The 16,213-nt window shown below is 69.2% G+C and overlaps 1 protein-coding gene across 7 annotated transcripts in view; it reads left to right on the forward strand.

The window, feature by feature from the left end:
- CHD3 (chromodomain helicase DNA binding protein 3) overlaps window positions 1-16,213 on the forward strand; it is a 63,325-nt gene that overhangs the window by 31,925 nt on the left and 15,187 nt on the right. For all 7 annotated transcript variants that reach the window (XM_045001482.1, XM_045001484.1, XM_045001487.1 and 4 more), the window contains 15 exons: window positions 896-1,071; window positions 2,305-2,538; window positions 3,571-3,774; window positions 4,548-4,759; window positions 4,938-5,069; window positions 5,333-5,432; window positions 6,622-6,813; window positions 7,402-7,602; window positions 8,413-8,550; window positions 8,991-9,112; window positions 9,514-9,687; window positions 10,332-10,473; window positions 11,533-11,664; window positions 13,479-13,596; window positions 14,003-14,127. In XM_045001482.1, the coding sequence (XP_044857417.1) occupies window positions 896-1,071; window positions 2,305-2,538; window positions 3,571-3,774; window positions 4,548-4,759; window positions 4,938-5,069; window positions 5,333-5,432; window positions 6,622-6,813; window positions 7,402-7,602; window positions 8,413-8,550; window positions 8,991-9,112; window positions 9,514-9,687; window positions 10,332-10,473; window positions 11,533-11,664; window positions 13,479-13,596; window positions 14,003-14,127 (2,402 nt within the window). The remainder of the gene's footprint in view (window positions 1-895; window positions 1,072-2,304; window positions 2,539-3,570; window positions 3,775-4,547; window positions 4,760-4,937; window positions 5,070-5,332; window positions 5,433-6,621; window positions 6,814-7,401; window positions 7,603-8,412; window positions 8,551-8,990; window positions 9,113-9,513; window positions 9,688-10,331; window positions 10,474-11,532; window positions 11,665-13,478; window positions 13,597-14,002; window positions 14,128-16,213) is intronic.

Consider the following 16,213-nt stretch of genomic DNA (forward strand, 5'->3'; position numbering starts at 1 on the left):
GTTTCTAGCTTGTTTTGGTAAATTTCACACTTCAAATTGGGGTTTTTAAAATCGATTATTATGATTATTTTTAGTTAATTAGCATGTAGAGAAGCCCGGAATAGATAGAGGCTAAGTGGGGGAACTGAGGCACAGAGGAAGTGACTTAACGCAGCTGAGCCGTGGCGCAGCCAGGGATAGAGTGCAGGACTCCCGTGTCCTCCGTCCAGCCAGATTTCCTCTGCTCCTGGTACGGACAGTAGACCCGAGCGGGAATCTTTCGATGAATCATTTCTTCATCGTCGGAAAGCGCCGATTTGTGAAATCCAAAAGCGTTCCGCACAGGTCGGGCTCGGGGAATGTTTCCGACTGGAACAAAATCCCAAGGCCGGGGGGGTTTGAAACCGTCGAAATGAAAAGTTCCAGTCGGAAACAACTTTTTGTTCAGAAATCTGAGCGCATTAGGGCCGGGGCCGAAACAAGAGCTCGGGATTGAAGCGAACCGTGATGAGATTCTCCAAATGAATCATTTGGATCGTCCCGAAACGGGGGGCAAAAATAATTCTGATTGTTCAGTTCCCGATTGGGTTTTTTGAGAGGTCAAGTTTTCGTCCCGATTCAAAACCAAAAACTTGAACCCTCGGAAATATTCATGGGACAGGGAGAAATCTGGAGTTTCAGTTCTTTGGTTCGAAATCGAAACCGGAGCTTTAGAAAATCGCCAAAGAGATTGTTCCGACTGACCCGACGTGGGGAAAAGAGAGTTTCCTCAGGCCCGCAGCGATTGGGGCACTTCTGGGCTGGGGTGGGGGATCCCGACCTCGCCGAGGGCTTAAACCCGGTTCCTGGCCTGCGGGACCGGCGCGGGGTCGGGGCGCCGCCCGTCTGCAGCGTCTGTTCTTCCGTCCCCTGCCAGTGCCCGGCGAGGAGGAGGTGGACGGCTACGAGACGGACCACCAGGACTACTGCGAGGTGTGCCAGCAGGGCGGCGAGATCATCCTCTGCGACACCTGCCCCCGGGCCTACCACCTGGTCTGTCTGGACCCCGAACTCGACAAGGCGCCGGAGGGCAAATGGAGCTGTCCCCACTGTGTAAGCCGCCCCCTGGCCGCTCCCCGCCCCCCTGCCCGCCTAGGTACCGTCCCTGTGCCCCGTAGAGACCCCCGCCGCCTGTCCCGGGAGGGCCCGGGGCGTTTGGAGGCCTGGCACGACCCAGATGGCTGGCGGCGGCTGCCAAACCGGCCGGCCTGACTCGGTTTCCCTGGGCAGGCTGCTCGAGAAGAGAATCCGGCTTTCTCTGAGAGAGGCTATTGATCTCTGCCCGGGCGTGCGTCCCGCTGGGCTCCTGGGGTCGGATCCCTGCCCGGGGGTGCGTCCCGCTGGGCTCCTGGGGTCGGATCCCTGCCTGGGGGTGCGTCCCGCTGGGCTCCTGGGGTCGGTTCCCTGCCCGGGGGTGCGTCCCGCTGGGCTCCTGGGGTCGGATCCCTGCCCGGGGGTGCGTCCCGCTGGGCTCCTGGGGTCGGATCCCTGCCTGGGGGTGCGTCCCGCTGGGCTCCTGGGGTCGGGTCCCTGCGTGGGGGTGCGTCCCGCTGGGCGCCGGGTCCCCGCCTGGTGCCGGGTCCCTGCCCGGGGGTGCGTCCCGCTGGGCTCCTGGGGTCGGGTCCCTGCCCGGGGGTGCGTCCCGCTGGGCTCCTGGGGTCGGGTCCCTGCCCGGGGGTGCGTCCCGCTGGGCTCCTGGGGTCGGATCCCTGCCCGGGGGTGCGTCCCGCTGGGCTCCTGGGGTCGGGTCCCTGCCCGGGGGTGCGTCCCGCTGGGCTCCTGGGGTCGGGTCCCTGCCCGGGGGTGCGTCCCGCTGGGCGCTGGGTCCCTGCCTGGGCGTGCGTCCCGCTGGGCTCCTGGGGTCGGATCCCTGCCCGGGCGTGCGTCCCGCTGGGCTCCTGGGGTCGGGTCCCTGCCCGGGCGTGCGTCCCGCTGGGCTCCTGGGGTCGGGTCCCTGCCCGGGCGTGCGTCCCGCTGGGCTCCTGGGGTCGGGTTCCTGCCCGGGGGTGCGTCCCGCTGGGCTCCTGGGGTCGGATCCCTGCCCGGGGGTGCGTCCCGCTGGGCTCCTGGGGTCGGATCCCTGCCTGGGGGTGCGTCCCGCTGGGCGCCGGGTCCCTGCCTGGGGTAAGGTCCCTGCCTGGTGCCGGGTCCCTGCCTGGGGGTGCGTCCCGCTGGGCGCTGGGTCCCTGTCTGGTGCCGGGTCCCTACCCGGGCGCCTGCGTGTGGCTCGCGCGCTCTCGGCCGCGCCCGTCTCACCCGCCCCCCCGCCCGCCCGCCCCCCCGCAGGAGAAGGAGGGGGTGCAGTGGGAAGCCAAGGAGGAAGACGAGGAGTACGAGGAGGAGCTGGAGGAGGAAGGCGAGAAGGAGGAGGAGGACGACCACATGGAGTACTGCCGGGTCTGCAAGGACGGCGGGGAGCTGCTCTGCTGTGACGCCTGCATCTCCTCCTACCACATCCACTGCCTCAACCCGCCGCTGCCCGAGATCCCCAACGGCGAATGGCTCTGCCCCCGCTGCACGGTAGGGAGACCCCCCCCCCTGCTGGCCTCCCCGGGCTGAGCTCCGAGGGGAAAGGCGCCGCGTGGAGATCGCAGCATCGTCCCGCGGGATCCCAGGGAGACTGGGCGTTCGTGCGTGTGGGGAGAGCTGGAAAAATCGAGCAGAGATGCAGCCACCTCTGGGGCGGGGCGGCCGGTTACCCAGGGACCCCTCGCCCGGCGCTGAGATGCGCCCACCTCTGGGGCGGGGCGGCCGGTTACCCAGGGACCCCTCGCCCAGCGCTGAGATGCGCCCACCTCTGGGGCGGGGCGGCCGGTTACCCGGGGACCCCTCGCCCGGCGCTGAGATGCAGCCACCTCTGGGGCGGGGCGGCCGGTTACCCAGGGACCCCTCGCCCGGCGCTGAGATGCAGCCACCTCTGGGGCGGGGCGGCCGGTTACCCAGGGACCCCTCGCCCGGTGCTGAGATGCAGCCACCTCTGGGGCGGGGCGGCCGGTTACCCAGGGACCCCTCGCCCGGCGCTGAGATGCAGCCACCTCTGGGGCGGGGCGGCCGGATACCCAGGGACCCCTTGCCCGGCGCTGAGATGCAGCCACCTCTGGGGCGGGGCGGCCGGTTACCCAGGGACCCCTCGCCCAGCGCTGAGATGAGCCCACCTCTGGGGCGGGGCGGCCGGTTACCCAGGGACCCCTCGCCCGGCGCCGAGATGCGGCCACCTCTGGGGCGGGGCGGCCGGTTACCCAGGGACCCCTCGCCCGGCGCTGAGATGCGCCCACCTCTGGGGCGGGGCGGCCGGTTACCCAGGGACCCCTCGCCCGGCGCCGAGATGCGGCCACCTCTGGGGCGGGGCACATCAGCTGTTCCGAGGGAGGATGGCCAAACCTAACCGGGCCTTTTTAGGACAGGAAGTGGAGTCCTGCCCAGAGCGCTATGGGGCAGCAGACTCTGGGGGGCTCGGGGGAGCTGGTGCTGAATCCGAGCGGGACCCGGTGCCCAGGTGGGGGTGGGGGGGGGGAGCGTGTCGGGCCTGACTCTCCCCCCGCCCCTCCGCAGTGCCCCGTGCTGAAGGGCCGGGTCCAGAAGATCCTGCACTGGCGCTGGGGGGAGCCGCCCCCGCCCGTGCTGGTGCCCCGGCCGCCCGACGCCGCCCCGGCCGAGCCCTCGCCCAAGGCGCTGCAGGGGCGCTCGGAGCGGGAGTTCTTCGTCAAGTGGGTCGGCCAGTCCTACTGGCACTGCTCCTGGGCCAAGGAGCTGCAGGTACTTCTTGTGGGGGGGCCTGGGGGGCGCATGGGGGTGTGGGGGGGGACGGGGGGCACATGGGGGTGTGGGGGGGCAAAGGGGGGATAGGGGGCACATGGGGAGGTGGGGGCGCGGGCCGGGCTAGGGGGCGCATGGGGGTGCATGGAGGCACAGAGTGGGCTGGGGGGCGCCTGGGTGTGTCTGGGGACACATGGGGGTGTGGGGGCTGGGGGTGTTGGGGTGCATGGGGGGTGTGAGGGCGCAGGGTGGGCTGGGGGGTGCATAAGGGTGTGTGGGGGCGTGGGGTGGGCTGGGGGGTGCATGGAGGCACTTGGGTGTGTGGGGGCGTGGGGTGGGCTGGGGGGTGCATGGAGGCACTTGGGTGTGTGGGGGCGTGGGGTGGGCTGGGGGGTGCATGGAGGCACTTGGGTGTGTGGGGGCGTGGGGTGGGCTGGGGGCACATGGGGGTGTGTGGGGGGGTTGCAGGATGGGCTGGGGGGTGTTGGGGCGCATGGGGCCGTGGGGGGTACTGGGGGGTGGGTGGGGGTGGGAGGGCGCAGGGTGGGCTGTGGGGGTGTTGGGGCGCATGGGGCCGTGGGGGGTACTGGGGGGTGGGTGGGGGTGGGAGGGCGCAGGGTGGGCTGTGGGGGTGTTGGGGCGCACGGGGGGTACTGGGGGGTGGGTGGGGGTGGGAGGGCGCAGGGTGTGGGGGGTGTTGGGGCGCACGGGGGTACGCGCCCCCGGGCCCGGCCGGCCGAGCGCCTCACCCCCCCCCGGCTCTCCCCGGCCAGCTGGAGATCTTCCACCTGGTGATGTACCGCAACTACCAGCGCAAGAACGACATGGACGAGCCGCCGCCGCTGGACTACGGCTCCGGCGAGGACGACGGCAAGAGCGAGAAGCGGAAGAGCAAGGACCCGCTCTACGCCCAGATGGAGGAGCGCTTCTACCGCTACGGCATCAAGCCCGAGTGGATGGCCATCCACCGCATCATCAACCACAGGTGGGCCGGGCCGCGGCCCCGGGTGCCCCCCGCCGAGAGCTGGGGCCCCTCGTTTCCGGCCCCCGGCACCGCACTGGGCACCGGGCGGGGGGGAGCCGTCGGCCGAGGGCCCGGAGCCGCGCAGCCCCCTCCGGCGCTCCCCGCCCCGGCGCTCACCGGCTCCCTCCCTCCCCGGCAGCATCGACAAGAAGGGGACCTACCACTACCTGGTGAAGTGGCGCGACCTGCCCTACGACCAGTCCACGTGGGAGGAGGACGAGATGGCCGTCCCCGACTTCGACTTCCACAAGCACGCCTACTGGAGACACAGGTACCCGCCGCGGGGGGGCCGGAAACCGCCCCAGCCCCGGCGGTCGGCTAAAACCGCCGGCGCAGCCGAGCTCCGGAGGGGGGCGGGAAAAAAACCGAACCGGTTTCTCCATCCGGCGGCGGAGGGGGCCGGCGGCGTCTCTCAGCGTGGGGTGCGGCTCGCCGGCCGGCACCCTCTGCCCCACGGCTCGCCTCGCCGATTCCCTGCCGCGGCGGGGGGGCCCGGAGCCCGGGGGGTTCCTAACCCGGCTCTCCCCCGCCCAGGGAGCTGATCATGGGCGAGGATCCGGCCCAGCCCCGCAGGTACAAGAAGAAGAAGAAGGAGCTGCCGCCGGAGGGCCCCCCGAACTCCCCCACCAACGACGTGAGTGTGTGTCTGGGGGGGGGGGGGGTGTCCCATGCCGCGCACCCACCCCCCCCGGTTTTGTGGAGGGGGAGTCGGATGCTGGAGGCGCCCAGGAGCTGGGATCCCAGGGGGTTCCTGTGGTGGAGAACTGAATGGGGCTCGGTGATAGGAGTGTGGGGGGGGGGGGGGTCACTGACTCTGTGTGTGTGTGTGTGTGTGTGTGTGTAGGTGTGTGTATAGGTTTGTGGGTGGGATGGTGGGTCACTAACTGTGTGTGTGTGTGTAGGTTTGTGTATAGATTTGTGCGTGGGATGGTGGGTCACTGACTCTGTGTGTGTGTGTGTGTGTGTGTGTGTGTAGGTTTGTGTATAGGTTTGTGGGTGGGATGGTGGGTCACTGACTTTTTGTGTCTGAATATGTTTGTGTAGGTTTGTATGGGACAGTGGGTCGCTCTGTGTCTGTATGTGTGTATATGTAGGTTTGTGTGTGGGATGCTGGGTCACTGACTGTGTGTGTGTGTGTAGGTTTGTGGGTGGGACGGTGGGTCACTGACTCTGTGTGTGTGTGTGTGTAGGTTTGTGGGTGGGACGGTGGGTCACTGACTGTGTGTGTGTTGGTTTGTAGGTGGGACGGTGGGTCACTGATGTGTGTGTGTGTGTGTGTGAGGTTTGTGAGTGGGACAGTGGGTCACTGACTCTGTGTGTAGGTTTGTGGGTGGGACGGTGGGTCACTGACTCTGTGTGTGTGTGTGTGTGTGTGTGTGTGTGAGGTTTGTGGGTGGGACGGTGGGTCACTGACTGTGTGTGTTGGTTTGTGGGTGGGACGGTGGGTCACTGACTCGTGTGTGTGTTGGTTTGTGGGTGGGACGGTGGGTCACTGACGTGTGTGTGTGTGTGAGGTTTGTGGGTGGGACGGTGGGTCACTGACTGTATGTGTGTGTGAGGTTTGTGAGTGGGACAGTGGGTCACTGACTCTGTGTGTAGGTTTGTGGGTGGGACGGTGGGTCACTGACTGTGTGTGTGTGTGTGTGAGGTTTGTGAGTGGGACGGTGGGTCACTGACTGTGTGTGTGTGTGTGTAGGTTTGTGGCTGGGATGGTTTCTGTGGGTTGGCGGGTGCTTAGGAGCGCTGTAAGTGCGTGACCTGTGGGGCGGGCCCGGTGTGATCCCTTGTGCCCCCCGTCACCGGCTCCCCCCCTCGCCCTGCAGCCCACGGTGAAGTACGAGACGCAGCCGCGGTTCATCACCTCCACGGGCGGGACCCTGCACATGTACCAGCTGGAGGGGCTCAACTGGCTGCGCTTCTCCTGGGCCCAGGGCACCGACACCATCCTGGCCGACGAGATGGGGCTCGGCAAGACCATCCAGACCATCGTCTTCCTCTACTCCCTCTACAAGGAGGTAACGTCGCCCCGCCCCGCCCCAGAGCTGGGCGCATCTCGGCGCCGGGCGAGGGGTCCCTGGGTAACCGGCCGCCCCGCCCCAGAGGTGGCTGCATCTCAGCGCCGGGCGAGGGGTCCCTGGGTAACCGGCCGCCCCGCCCCAGAGGTGGCTGCATCTCAGCGCCGGGCGAGGGGTCCCTGGGTCACCGGCCGCCCCGCCCCAGAGGTGGCCGCATCTCAGCGCCAGGCGAGGGGTCCCTGGGTCACCGGCCGCCCCGCCCCAGAGGTGGCTGCATCTCGGCACCGGGCGAGGGGTCCCTGGGTCACCGGCTGCCCCGCCCCAGAGGTGGCCGCATCTCAGCGCCGGGCGAGGGGTCCCTGGGTAACTGGCCGCCCCGCCCCAGAGGTGGGCGCATCTCAGCGCCAGGCGAGGGGTCCCTGGGTCACCGGCCGCCCCGCCCCAGAGGTGGGCGCATCTCAGCGCCGGGCGAGGGGTCCCCGGGTAACCGGCCGCCCCGCCCCAGAGGTGGGCGCATCTCAGCGTCCCTGGGTACCCACCCGCTCTTTTCTCTGCCCCCTAACCCCCCGGGTGTCTCTCTCTGCCCAGGGTCACACCAAAGGCCCCTTCCTGGTCAGCGCCCCGCTCTCCACCATCATCAACTGGGAGCGGGAGTTCCAGATGTGGGCGCCCAAGTTCTACGTGGTGACGTACACGGGCGACAAGGACAGTCGCTCCATCATCCGCGAGAACGAGTTCTCCTTCGAGGACAACGCCATGAAGGGCGGGAAGAAGGCTTTCAAGATGAAGGCGAGACACCCCCCCCCCCCCGAGCCACGTGTGCCCGGTGGTTCTCATTGGGCAGGGGAGCCAGGACGCCTGGGTTCTCTCCCCGGCTCTGGGAGGGCAGTGGGGGCTGGTGGGTTAGTGCAGCGGGGGCTGGGAGCCAGGACTCCTGGGTTCTCTCCCCGGCTCAGGGAGGCGAGTGGGGGCTGGTGGGTTAGAGCAGGGGGGGCTGGGAGCCAGGACTCCTGGGTTCTCTCCCCGGCTCTGGGAGGGCAGTGGGGGCTGGTGGGTTAGTGCAGCGGGGGCTGGGAGCCAGGACTCCTGGGTTCTCTCCCCGGCTCAGGGAGCGGAGTGGGGGCTGGTGGGTCAGAGCAGGGGGGGCTGGGAGCCAGGACTCCTGGGTTCTCTCCTCTGGGAGGGAGTGGGGGCTGGTGGGTTAGAGCAGGGGGGGCTGGGAGCCAGGACTCCTGGGTTCTCTCCCCGGCTCTGGGAGGGGAGCAGGGGCTGGTGGGTCAGAGCAGGGGGGGCTGGGAGCCAGGACTCCTGGGTTCTCTCCCCGGCTCTGGGAGGGGAGCGGGGCCTGGTGGTTAGAGCAGGGGCTGCTGGGAGCCAGGACTCCTGGGTTCTTTGTCAGCTCCCATCACCCGTCTGTGCCGGTGTCTCCTGGTGCGCGGGGCGTGCAGGGCGCTGAGGCCGGGCAGGGGCTGGGGATCGCCGAGTCGGCTGCCCACTGGCCTGTGGCTCGGGGTCTCCGGCTCGTTAGCCCCCAGGCCCCCGGCGGGGGTCCCGGCTGCCGCCCCCCCCCCGCTCACCCGGCCCGGCCTTTCCCCGCAGAGGGAAGCTCAGGTGAAGTTTCACGTGCTGCTCACGTCCTACGAGCTGGTCACCATCGACCAGGCGGCGCTGGGCTCCATCCGCTGGGCCTGCCTGGTGGTGGACGAGGCTCATCGGCTGAAGAACAACCAGTCCAAGGTACGGGCACGGGGCGGGGAGCGGGGGGGGCTGGGAGCCAGGACTCCTGGGTTCTCTCCCCGGCTCTGGGAGGGGAGTGGGGGCTGGTGGGTTAGAGCAGGGGGGGCTGGGAGCCAGGACTCCTGGGTTCTCTCCCCGGCTCTGGGAGGGGAGTGGGGGCTGGTGGGTTAGAGCAGGGGGGGCTGGGAGCCAGGACTCCTGGGTTCTCTCCCCGGCTCTGGGAGGGCAGTGGGGGCTGGTGGTTAGAGCAGGGGGGGCTGGGAGCCAGGACTCCTGGGTTCTCTCCCCGGCCCTGGGAGGAGAGCGGGGGCTGGTGGCTTCAGCTCTTTCTCTGCTGGGTTGCCGAGCTCTCTGAGCTCCCTGCGGAGGACCCTCGGGCTGCCCCCCCCCCCATTTTCTGCGAGCCCCTGACACCCCCCCCACCCGCGCGCCCCTCCCAGTTTTTCAGGGTGCTGAACGGTTACAAGATCGACCACAAGCTGCTGCTGACGGGGACGCCGCTGCAGAACAACCTGGAGGAGCTTTTCCACCTCCTCAACTTCCTGACGCCGGAGCGCTTCAAGTACGTCAGCCCCCCCTGCCCGCCCCACGGGAGACCCCCCGCCCCGCCCCCTGCGGGGACGCAGCCTCGCCCTGGGAATTTCACTCCACCCCCCTTCCTGGCACATGCCCCCAGCTCAAGGAGACACCCCCCCCCGATTCACCCCCCCCACTGGTTGGCTTGGTTTTTTTGGGGGGGGGAAGTCACCCCACGACCCCTAGGAGCATGGGACCTCCCACGCACGGCGGCGCCTGAAAGGTCGGTGGCGTGCTCTGCTGGCCCCGTGGGTCCGATCCCCCGAGTGAAGCAGGATGGGCCTGGGGACACCGGGAGGAGTGGGGTTGGGGGGTGCTGTGCTGTGGGGCGCGGGCTGGCGGGGGGGGCTGCAGGCTAACCCGGCCCCGCCCGCCCGCCCCCCGCAGTAACCTGGAGGGCTTCCTGGAGGAGTTTGCCGACATCTCCAAGGAAGACCAGATCAAGAAGCTGCACGACCTGCTCGGCCCCCACATGCTGCGGCGCCTCAAGGCCGACGTCTTCAAGAACATGCCGGCCAAGACGGAGCTGATCGTCCGCGTGGAGCTCAGCCCCATGCAGAAGTAACGGCCCCTGGCCGGGGAGGGGCCCCTCGGGGGTGGGCGGGCCAGCTGAAGGGCCAGTGCCCCGGGGGGGGGCGCTGGGGGGCTCAGCACGGGGCTCTCCCCCCCCGGCAGGCAGGGCTGGCTCCAGGGCGGCACTAGGGGGCACTGTGCTGCAGGAGGTGGGGCTGGGGGCCAGGACTCCTGGGTTCTCTCCCCGGCTCTGGGAGGGGAGTGGAGGCTGGTGGGTCAGAGCAGCGGGGGCTGGGAGCCAGGACTCCTGGGTTCTCTCCCTGGCTCTGGGAGGGGAGTGGGGGCTGGTGAGTTAGAGCAGGGGGGGCTGGGAGCCAGGACTCCTGGGTTCTCTCCCCAGCTCTGGGAGGGGAGTGGGGGCTGGTGGGTCAGAGCAGCGGGGGCAGGGAGCCAGGACTCCTGGGTTCTCTCCCCAGCTCTGGGAGGGGAGTGGGGGCTGGTGGGTCAGAGCAGGGGGGGCTGGGAGCCAGGACTCCTGGGTTCTCTCCCCAGCTCTGGAAGAGGAGCCGGGGGCTGGTGGGTCAGAGCAGGGGGGGCTGGGAGCCAGGCTGGGCATCAGGGTCCCAGGGGAGCAGGCGCTGGGGGGGCGGTCGCAGGGCCCAGCCTCACCCTCCCTCCCGCTCCCCGCTCAGGAAATACTACAAATACATCCTGACCCGCAACTTCGAGGCCCTCAACTCCCGGGGGGGCGGAAACCAGGTCTCCCTGCTCAACATCATGATGGACCTCAAGAAGTGCTGCAACCATCCCTACCTCTTCCCCGTGGCTGCGATGGTACGTCCCGCCTGTCCCCGGGGGAGGGGGGGAGTCTGGGGAGACCCCCGTGTACCCCGGAGGATGTGGGTGTGTTGGTACGTCCCGCCTGTCCCCGGGGGAGGGGGGGAGTCTGGGGAGACCCCCGTGTACCCCGGAGGATGTGGGTGTGTTGGTACGTCCCGCCTGTCCCCGGGGGAGGGGGGGAGTCTGGGGAGACCCCGGTGTACCCCGGAGGATGTGGGTGTGTTGGTACGTCCCGCCTGTCCCCGGGGGAGGGGGGTCTGGGGAGACCCCAGTGTATCCCGGAGGGTGTGGGTGTGTTGGTACGTCCCGCCTGTCCCCGGGGGAGGGGGGTGTCTGGGGAGACCCCAGTGTATCCCGGAGGGTGTGGGTGCATTGGTACGTTCCGCCCGTCCCAGGGGTAGTGGGGGAGTCTGGGGAGACCCCGGTGTACCCCGGAGGGTGCGTTGGTACGTCCCGCCTGTCCCAGGCGAGGAGGTCTGGGGAGACCCCAGTGTACCCCGGACGATGTTGGTACGTCCCGCCCGTCCAAGGGATGCAGGGGGGCGTGTCAGGCAGACCATGGTTCAGCCCGAAAGGGAGGGGCTTGGCCCCAGGAGGCGGGGTCAGCGGAGCTGGGTGGAGCTTTATATGCAGATTAGGCCCCAGGGACACATTCTACGACTTGGCGTCGATTTCGGTCCGGAAAGGCTCCCTCTAAAGCAACCTGTCGACATGGCACCTTCTCGGGCAAACCAAACGTTGCCGCGGTTTTACCGCGTTCGGCACCCGAGCCCCGAGTGAACGAGGGGAAAATTAGCGGGCGCGGCCTGGGGGCGGGTGTCAAAAAAACGGGGTGAATTTTATGTAAAAACGGATGAGGTGGGGGAGGGAATCCATGGGGGTTTTTGGCGGGGCTGTTTCATTGTGGCTGAGGATTTGACGCTGCGGGGGGCCGGTCTCCGTCCCGTTACCCGCCCTCTGGCTGGGGTCCGTCCCAAAGCTCTCCCCTTCGGAGAATCAGCCCCAGCCGGGGCGGGTTTCGGAGCTGACCGGCTGCCGCCTTTGCCTTGCCAGGAGTCCCCCAAGCTGCCGAGCGGCGCCTATGAGGGCGGTGCCCTCATCAAATCCTCCGGCAAGCTGATGCTGTTACAGAAGATGCTGCGGAAGCTGAAGGAACAGGGCCACCGGGTGCTGATCTTCTCCCAGGTGAGGGGCCGGCCGCGGTGGGGTCGGCCTGGCTCTGTGGGGGACCTCACCGCCTCGTGCGGGTGACGCGGACGTTGGGTCTTTGCTCCGATGCCCAAAGGCGTCGGGGTCATTAACCCCCCACCCCCGGGCGTCGGAGGCTGCGAACCCAGGCGTTCTGGGGAGTTCCAGCCCCGGGCACTGCCATCCTGCCCACTGAATCCCCTCCCAGACGGATACAACAGCCTCCTTCGCGTCCCGTCTGAAACTCCTGCACGGCCATGGGGGGTTAAACGGGCTGCAGCCAGCCCAGAGGTGGCCGCATCTCAGCGCCGGGCGAGGGGCCCCTGGGTAACCGGCCGCCCCAACCCAGAGGTGGCTGCATCTCAGCGCTGGGTGAGGTGTCCCTGGGTAACCGGCCGCCCCACCCCAGAGGTGGCCGCATCTCAGCCCCGGGCGAGGGGTCCCTGGGTAACCGGCCGCCCCGCCCCAGAGGTGGCTGCATCTCAGCGCTGGGTGAGGGGTCCCTGGGTAACCGGCCGCCCCGCCCCAGAGGTGGCTGCATCTCAGCGCTGGGTGAGGTGTCCCTGGGTAACCGGCCGCCCTGCCCCAGAAGTGGGTGCATCTCAGCACCGGGCGAGGGGTCCCTGGGTAACCGGCCGCCCCGCCCCAGAGGTGGCTGCATCTCAGCGCTGGGTGAGGGGTCCCTGGGTAACTGGCCGCCCCGCCCCAGAGGTGGCTGCATCTCAGCGCTGGGTGAGGTGTCCCTGGGTAACCGGCCGCCCTGCCCCAGAAGTGGGTGCATCTCAGCACCGGGCGAGGGGTCCCTGGGTAACCAGCCGCCCCCCCCCAGAGGTGGCCGCATCTCAGCGCCGGGCGAGGGGTCCCTGGATAATCAGCCGCCCCGCCCCAGAGGTGGCCGCATCTCAGCGCCGGGCGAGGGGCCCCTGGGTAACCGGCCGCCCCAACCCAGAGGTGGCTGCATCTCAGCGCTGGGTGAGGTGTCCCTGGGTAACCGGCCGCCCCACCCCAGAGGTGGCCGCATCTCAGCCCCGGGCGAGGGGTCCCTGGGTAACCGGCCGCCCCGCCCCAGAGGTGGCTGCATCTCAGCGCTGGGTGAGGGGTCCCTGGGTAACCGGCCGCCCCGCCCCAGAGGTGGCTGCATCTCAGCGCCGGGCGAGGGGTCCCTGGGTAACCGGCCGCCCCGCCCCAGAGGTGGGCGCATCTCAGCGCTGGGTGAGGTGTCCCTGGGTAACCGGCCGCCCTGCCCCAGAAGTGGGTGCATCTCAGCACCGGGCGAGGGGTCCCTGGGTAACCAGCCGCCCCCCCCAGAGGTGGCCGCATCTCAGCGTCGGGCGAGGGGTCCCTGGGTAACCAGCCGCCCCCCCCAGAGGTGGCCGCATCTCAGCGCCGGGCGAGGGGTCCCTGGATAACCAGCCGCCCCGCCCCAGAGGTGGCCGCATCTCAGCGCCGGGCGAGGGGTCCCTGGGTAACCGGCCGCCCCGCCCCAGAGGTGGCCGCATCTCAGCGCCGGGCGAGGGGTCCCTGGGTAACCGGCCGCCCCGCCCCAGAGGTGGCCGCATCTCAGCGCCGGGCGAGGGGTCCCTGGGTAACCGGCCGCCCCGCCCCAGAGGTGGGCGCATCTCAGCGCCGGGCAAGGGGTCCCTGGGTAACCGGCCGCCCTGCCCCAGAAGTGGGCGCATCTCAGCACCGGGCGAGGGGTCCCTGGATAACCAGCCGCCCCGCCCCAGAGGTGGCCGCATCTCAGCACCGGGCGAGGGAGCCATGTTTTTGGAGCCCAGTATTGACCCCCCTGATCTCCCCTGGACACTCAGATGACGAAAATGCTGGACCTGCTGGAGGATTTCCTGGACTACGAAGGCTACAAATACGAGCGGATTGACGGCGGGATCACCGGGACGTTGCGGCAAGAGGCCATCGACAGATTCAATGGTACGATTCCTCCTCCCCAGACCCCCCCCGGACTGAGATCGGGGGTCCGTCACGCCAGGCGCCGCCCAGGGAGGTGGTGACGGCGTGAGCTGACACCTCCGGCCTGGGCCCCACGATCCCGGTGCCGGCGCGAACCCCCCCCGTGGCTGGTCGCGGGGAGTCAGCTGTAGCGGAGACTTGCGTTGGCAGCTGCGGGCGGTTTGGTTCGTTAGTGTCCTGCTCTCGTCAGGGAGCAGATTCCAACCCGGCCCCCTCTGCCCCAGTCCCACCAGTGCCCAGGGTCGTGGTCCCCAGACAGCGAGAGCTTTGATGCTCCCAGATCCAGATTACGGGGGCGGGGGGGGGGGTTTGCCGGTGCGGGAGGCCGGGATTTCCCCCGTGTGACCCGTGCGATCTCTTCCCCCAGCTCCCGGGGCCCAGCAGTTCTGCTTCCTGCTCTCCACCCGGGCGGGAGGCTTGGGCATTAACCTGGCCACCGCCGACACGGTGGTGATCTTCGACTCCGACTGGAACCCCCACAACGACATTCAGGTGCGTCCCCTGGGGAGGGGTGGGTGGGGAGACTCAGGCAGAGAGTTGCCATGGAGGACGGGGTAGGTAGATGTTTGCCTCTGAGATGGGCTGGGTGGATCTGGGTCACGGGGTGGGAGGGAGGGAGGGAAGGGACAGACCGGCATCCCTGGGTGCCTGGAGGGTTGGGTGGATGGGGAGGCAGGTGGGTCGGGTGGAGGGAGGCGGATGGATGGTCAGGTGGATGGACGGAGGGAGTTGCATGGACAGACAGACAGAGTGGCGGACGGGGAGGCAGGCGGGTGGATGGTCAGGTGGACGGGGAGACAGTCGGGTAGATGGTCAGGCGGACGGGGAGGCAGGTGCATGGGTTGGATGGATGGAGGCAGGTGGGTGGATGGTCAGGTGGACGGGGAGGCAGGCGGGTGGATGGTCAGGTGGACGGGGAGGCAGGCGGGTGGATGGTCAGGCGGACGGGGAGGCAGGCGGGTGGATGGTCAGGCGGACGGGGAGGCAGGCGGGTGGATGGTCAGGCAGACGGGGAGACAGTCGGGTAGATGGTCAGGCGGACGGGGAGGCAGGTGCATGGGTTGGATGGATGGAGGCAGGTGGGTGGATGGTCAGGCGGACGGGGAGGCAGGTGGGTGGATGGTCAGGTGGACGAGGAGGCAGGCGGGTGGGTTGGATGGATGGAGGGAGGTGGGTGGATGGTCAGGCAGATGTGGGGGACAGGCGGACGGGGAGGCAGGCAGGTGGATGGTCAGGCAGACGGGGAGGCAGGCGGGTGGATGGTCAGGCGGACGGGGAGGCAGGCGGGTGGATGGTCAGGCGGACGGGGAGGCAGGTGCGTGGGTTGGATGGATGGATGGAGGCAGGTGGCTGGATGGTCAGGCGGACGGGGAGGCAGGCGGGTGGATGGTCAGGCGGACGGGGAGACAGTCGGGTAGATGGTCAGGCGGACGGGGAGGCAGGTGCATGGGTTGGATGGATGGAGGCAGGTGGGTGGATGGTCAGGTGGACGGGGAGGCAGGCGGGTGGATGGTCAGGCGGACGGGGAGGCAGGCGGGTGGATGGTCAGGCGGACGGGGAGACAGTCGGGTAGATGGTCAGGCGGACGGGGAGGCAGGTGCATGGGTTGGATGGATGGAGGCAGGTGGGTGGATGGTCAGGCGGACGGGGAGGCAGGCGGGTGGATGGTCAGGCGGACGGGGAGGCAGGCGGGTAGATGGTCAGGTGGACGGGGAGGCAGGCGGGTGGATGGTCAGGCGGACGGGGAGGCAGGCGGGTGGATGGTCAGGCGGACGGGGAGACAGTCGGGTAGATGGTCAGGCGGACGGGGAGGCAGGTGCATGGGTTGGATGGATGGAGGCAGGTGGGTGGATGGTCAGGCGGACGGGGAGGCAGGCGGGTGGATGGTCAGGCGGACGGGGAGGCAGGCGGGTGGATGGTCAGGCGGACGGGGAGGCAGGCGGGTGGATGGTCAGGCGGACGGGGAGGCAGGTGCATGGGTCGGGCAGATGGATGGACAGACGTACGGGTGGACAGGGAGGCAGGTGGGTGGGTCAGGCAGACTGAGGGAGGCGGGTTGGACGGACGGGGAGGCAGGTGGATGGGTCAGGTGGACGGGGAGACAGTCGGGTGGACGGGGAGACAGCCGGGGAGACAGTCGGGTGGACAGACAGACGGACGGGGAGACAGTCGGGTGGACGGGGAGACGGCCGGGGAGACAGTCGGGCGGACGGGGAGACAGTCGGGCGGCCGGGGAGACGGCCGGGGAGACAGTCGGGCGGACGGGGAGACAGTCGGGTGGGCAGACAGACGGCTGGGGAGACAGTCGGGCGGACGGGGAGGCGGACGGGGAGACAGTCGGGCGGACGGGGAGACGGCCGGGGAGACAGTCGGGCGGACGGGGAGACAGTCGGGCGGACGGGGAGACGGCCGGGGAGACAGTCGGGCGGCCGGGGAGACGGCCGGGGAGACAGTCGGGCGGACGGGGAGACAGTCGGGTGGGCAGACAGACGGCTGGGGAGACAGTCGGGCGGACGGGGAGGCGGACGGGGAGACGGCCGGCCGGCCGGGGAGCCAGACCGGCCCCCCCGCGTCTCAC

Source organism: Mauremys mutica, unplaced genomic scaffold (assembly GCF_020497125.1).
Source record: "Mauremys mutica isolate MM-2020 ecotype Southern unplaced genomic scaffold, ASM2049712v1 Super-Scaffold_277, whole genome shotgun sequence".
Lineage (NCBI taxonomy): Eukaryota > Metazoa > Chordata > Testudines > Geoemydidae > Mauremys > Mauremys mutica.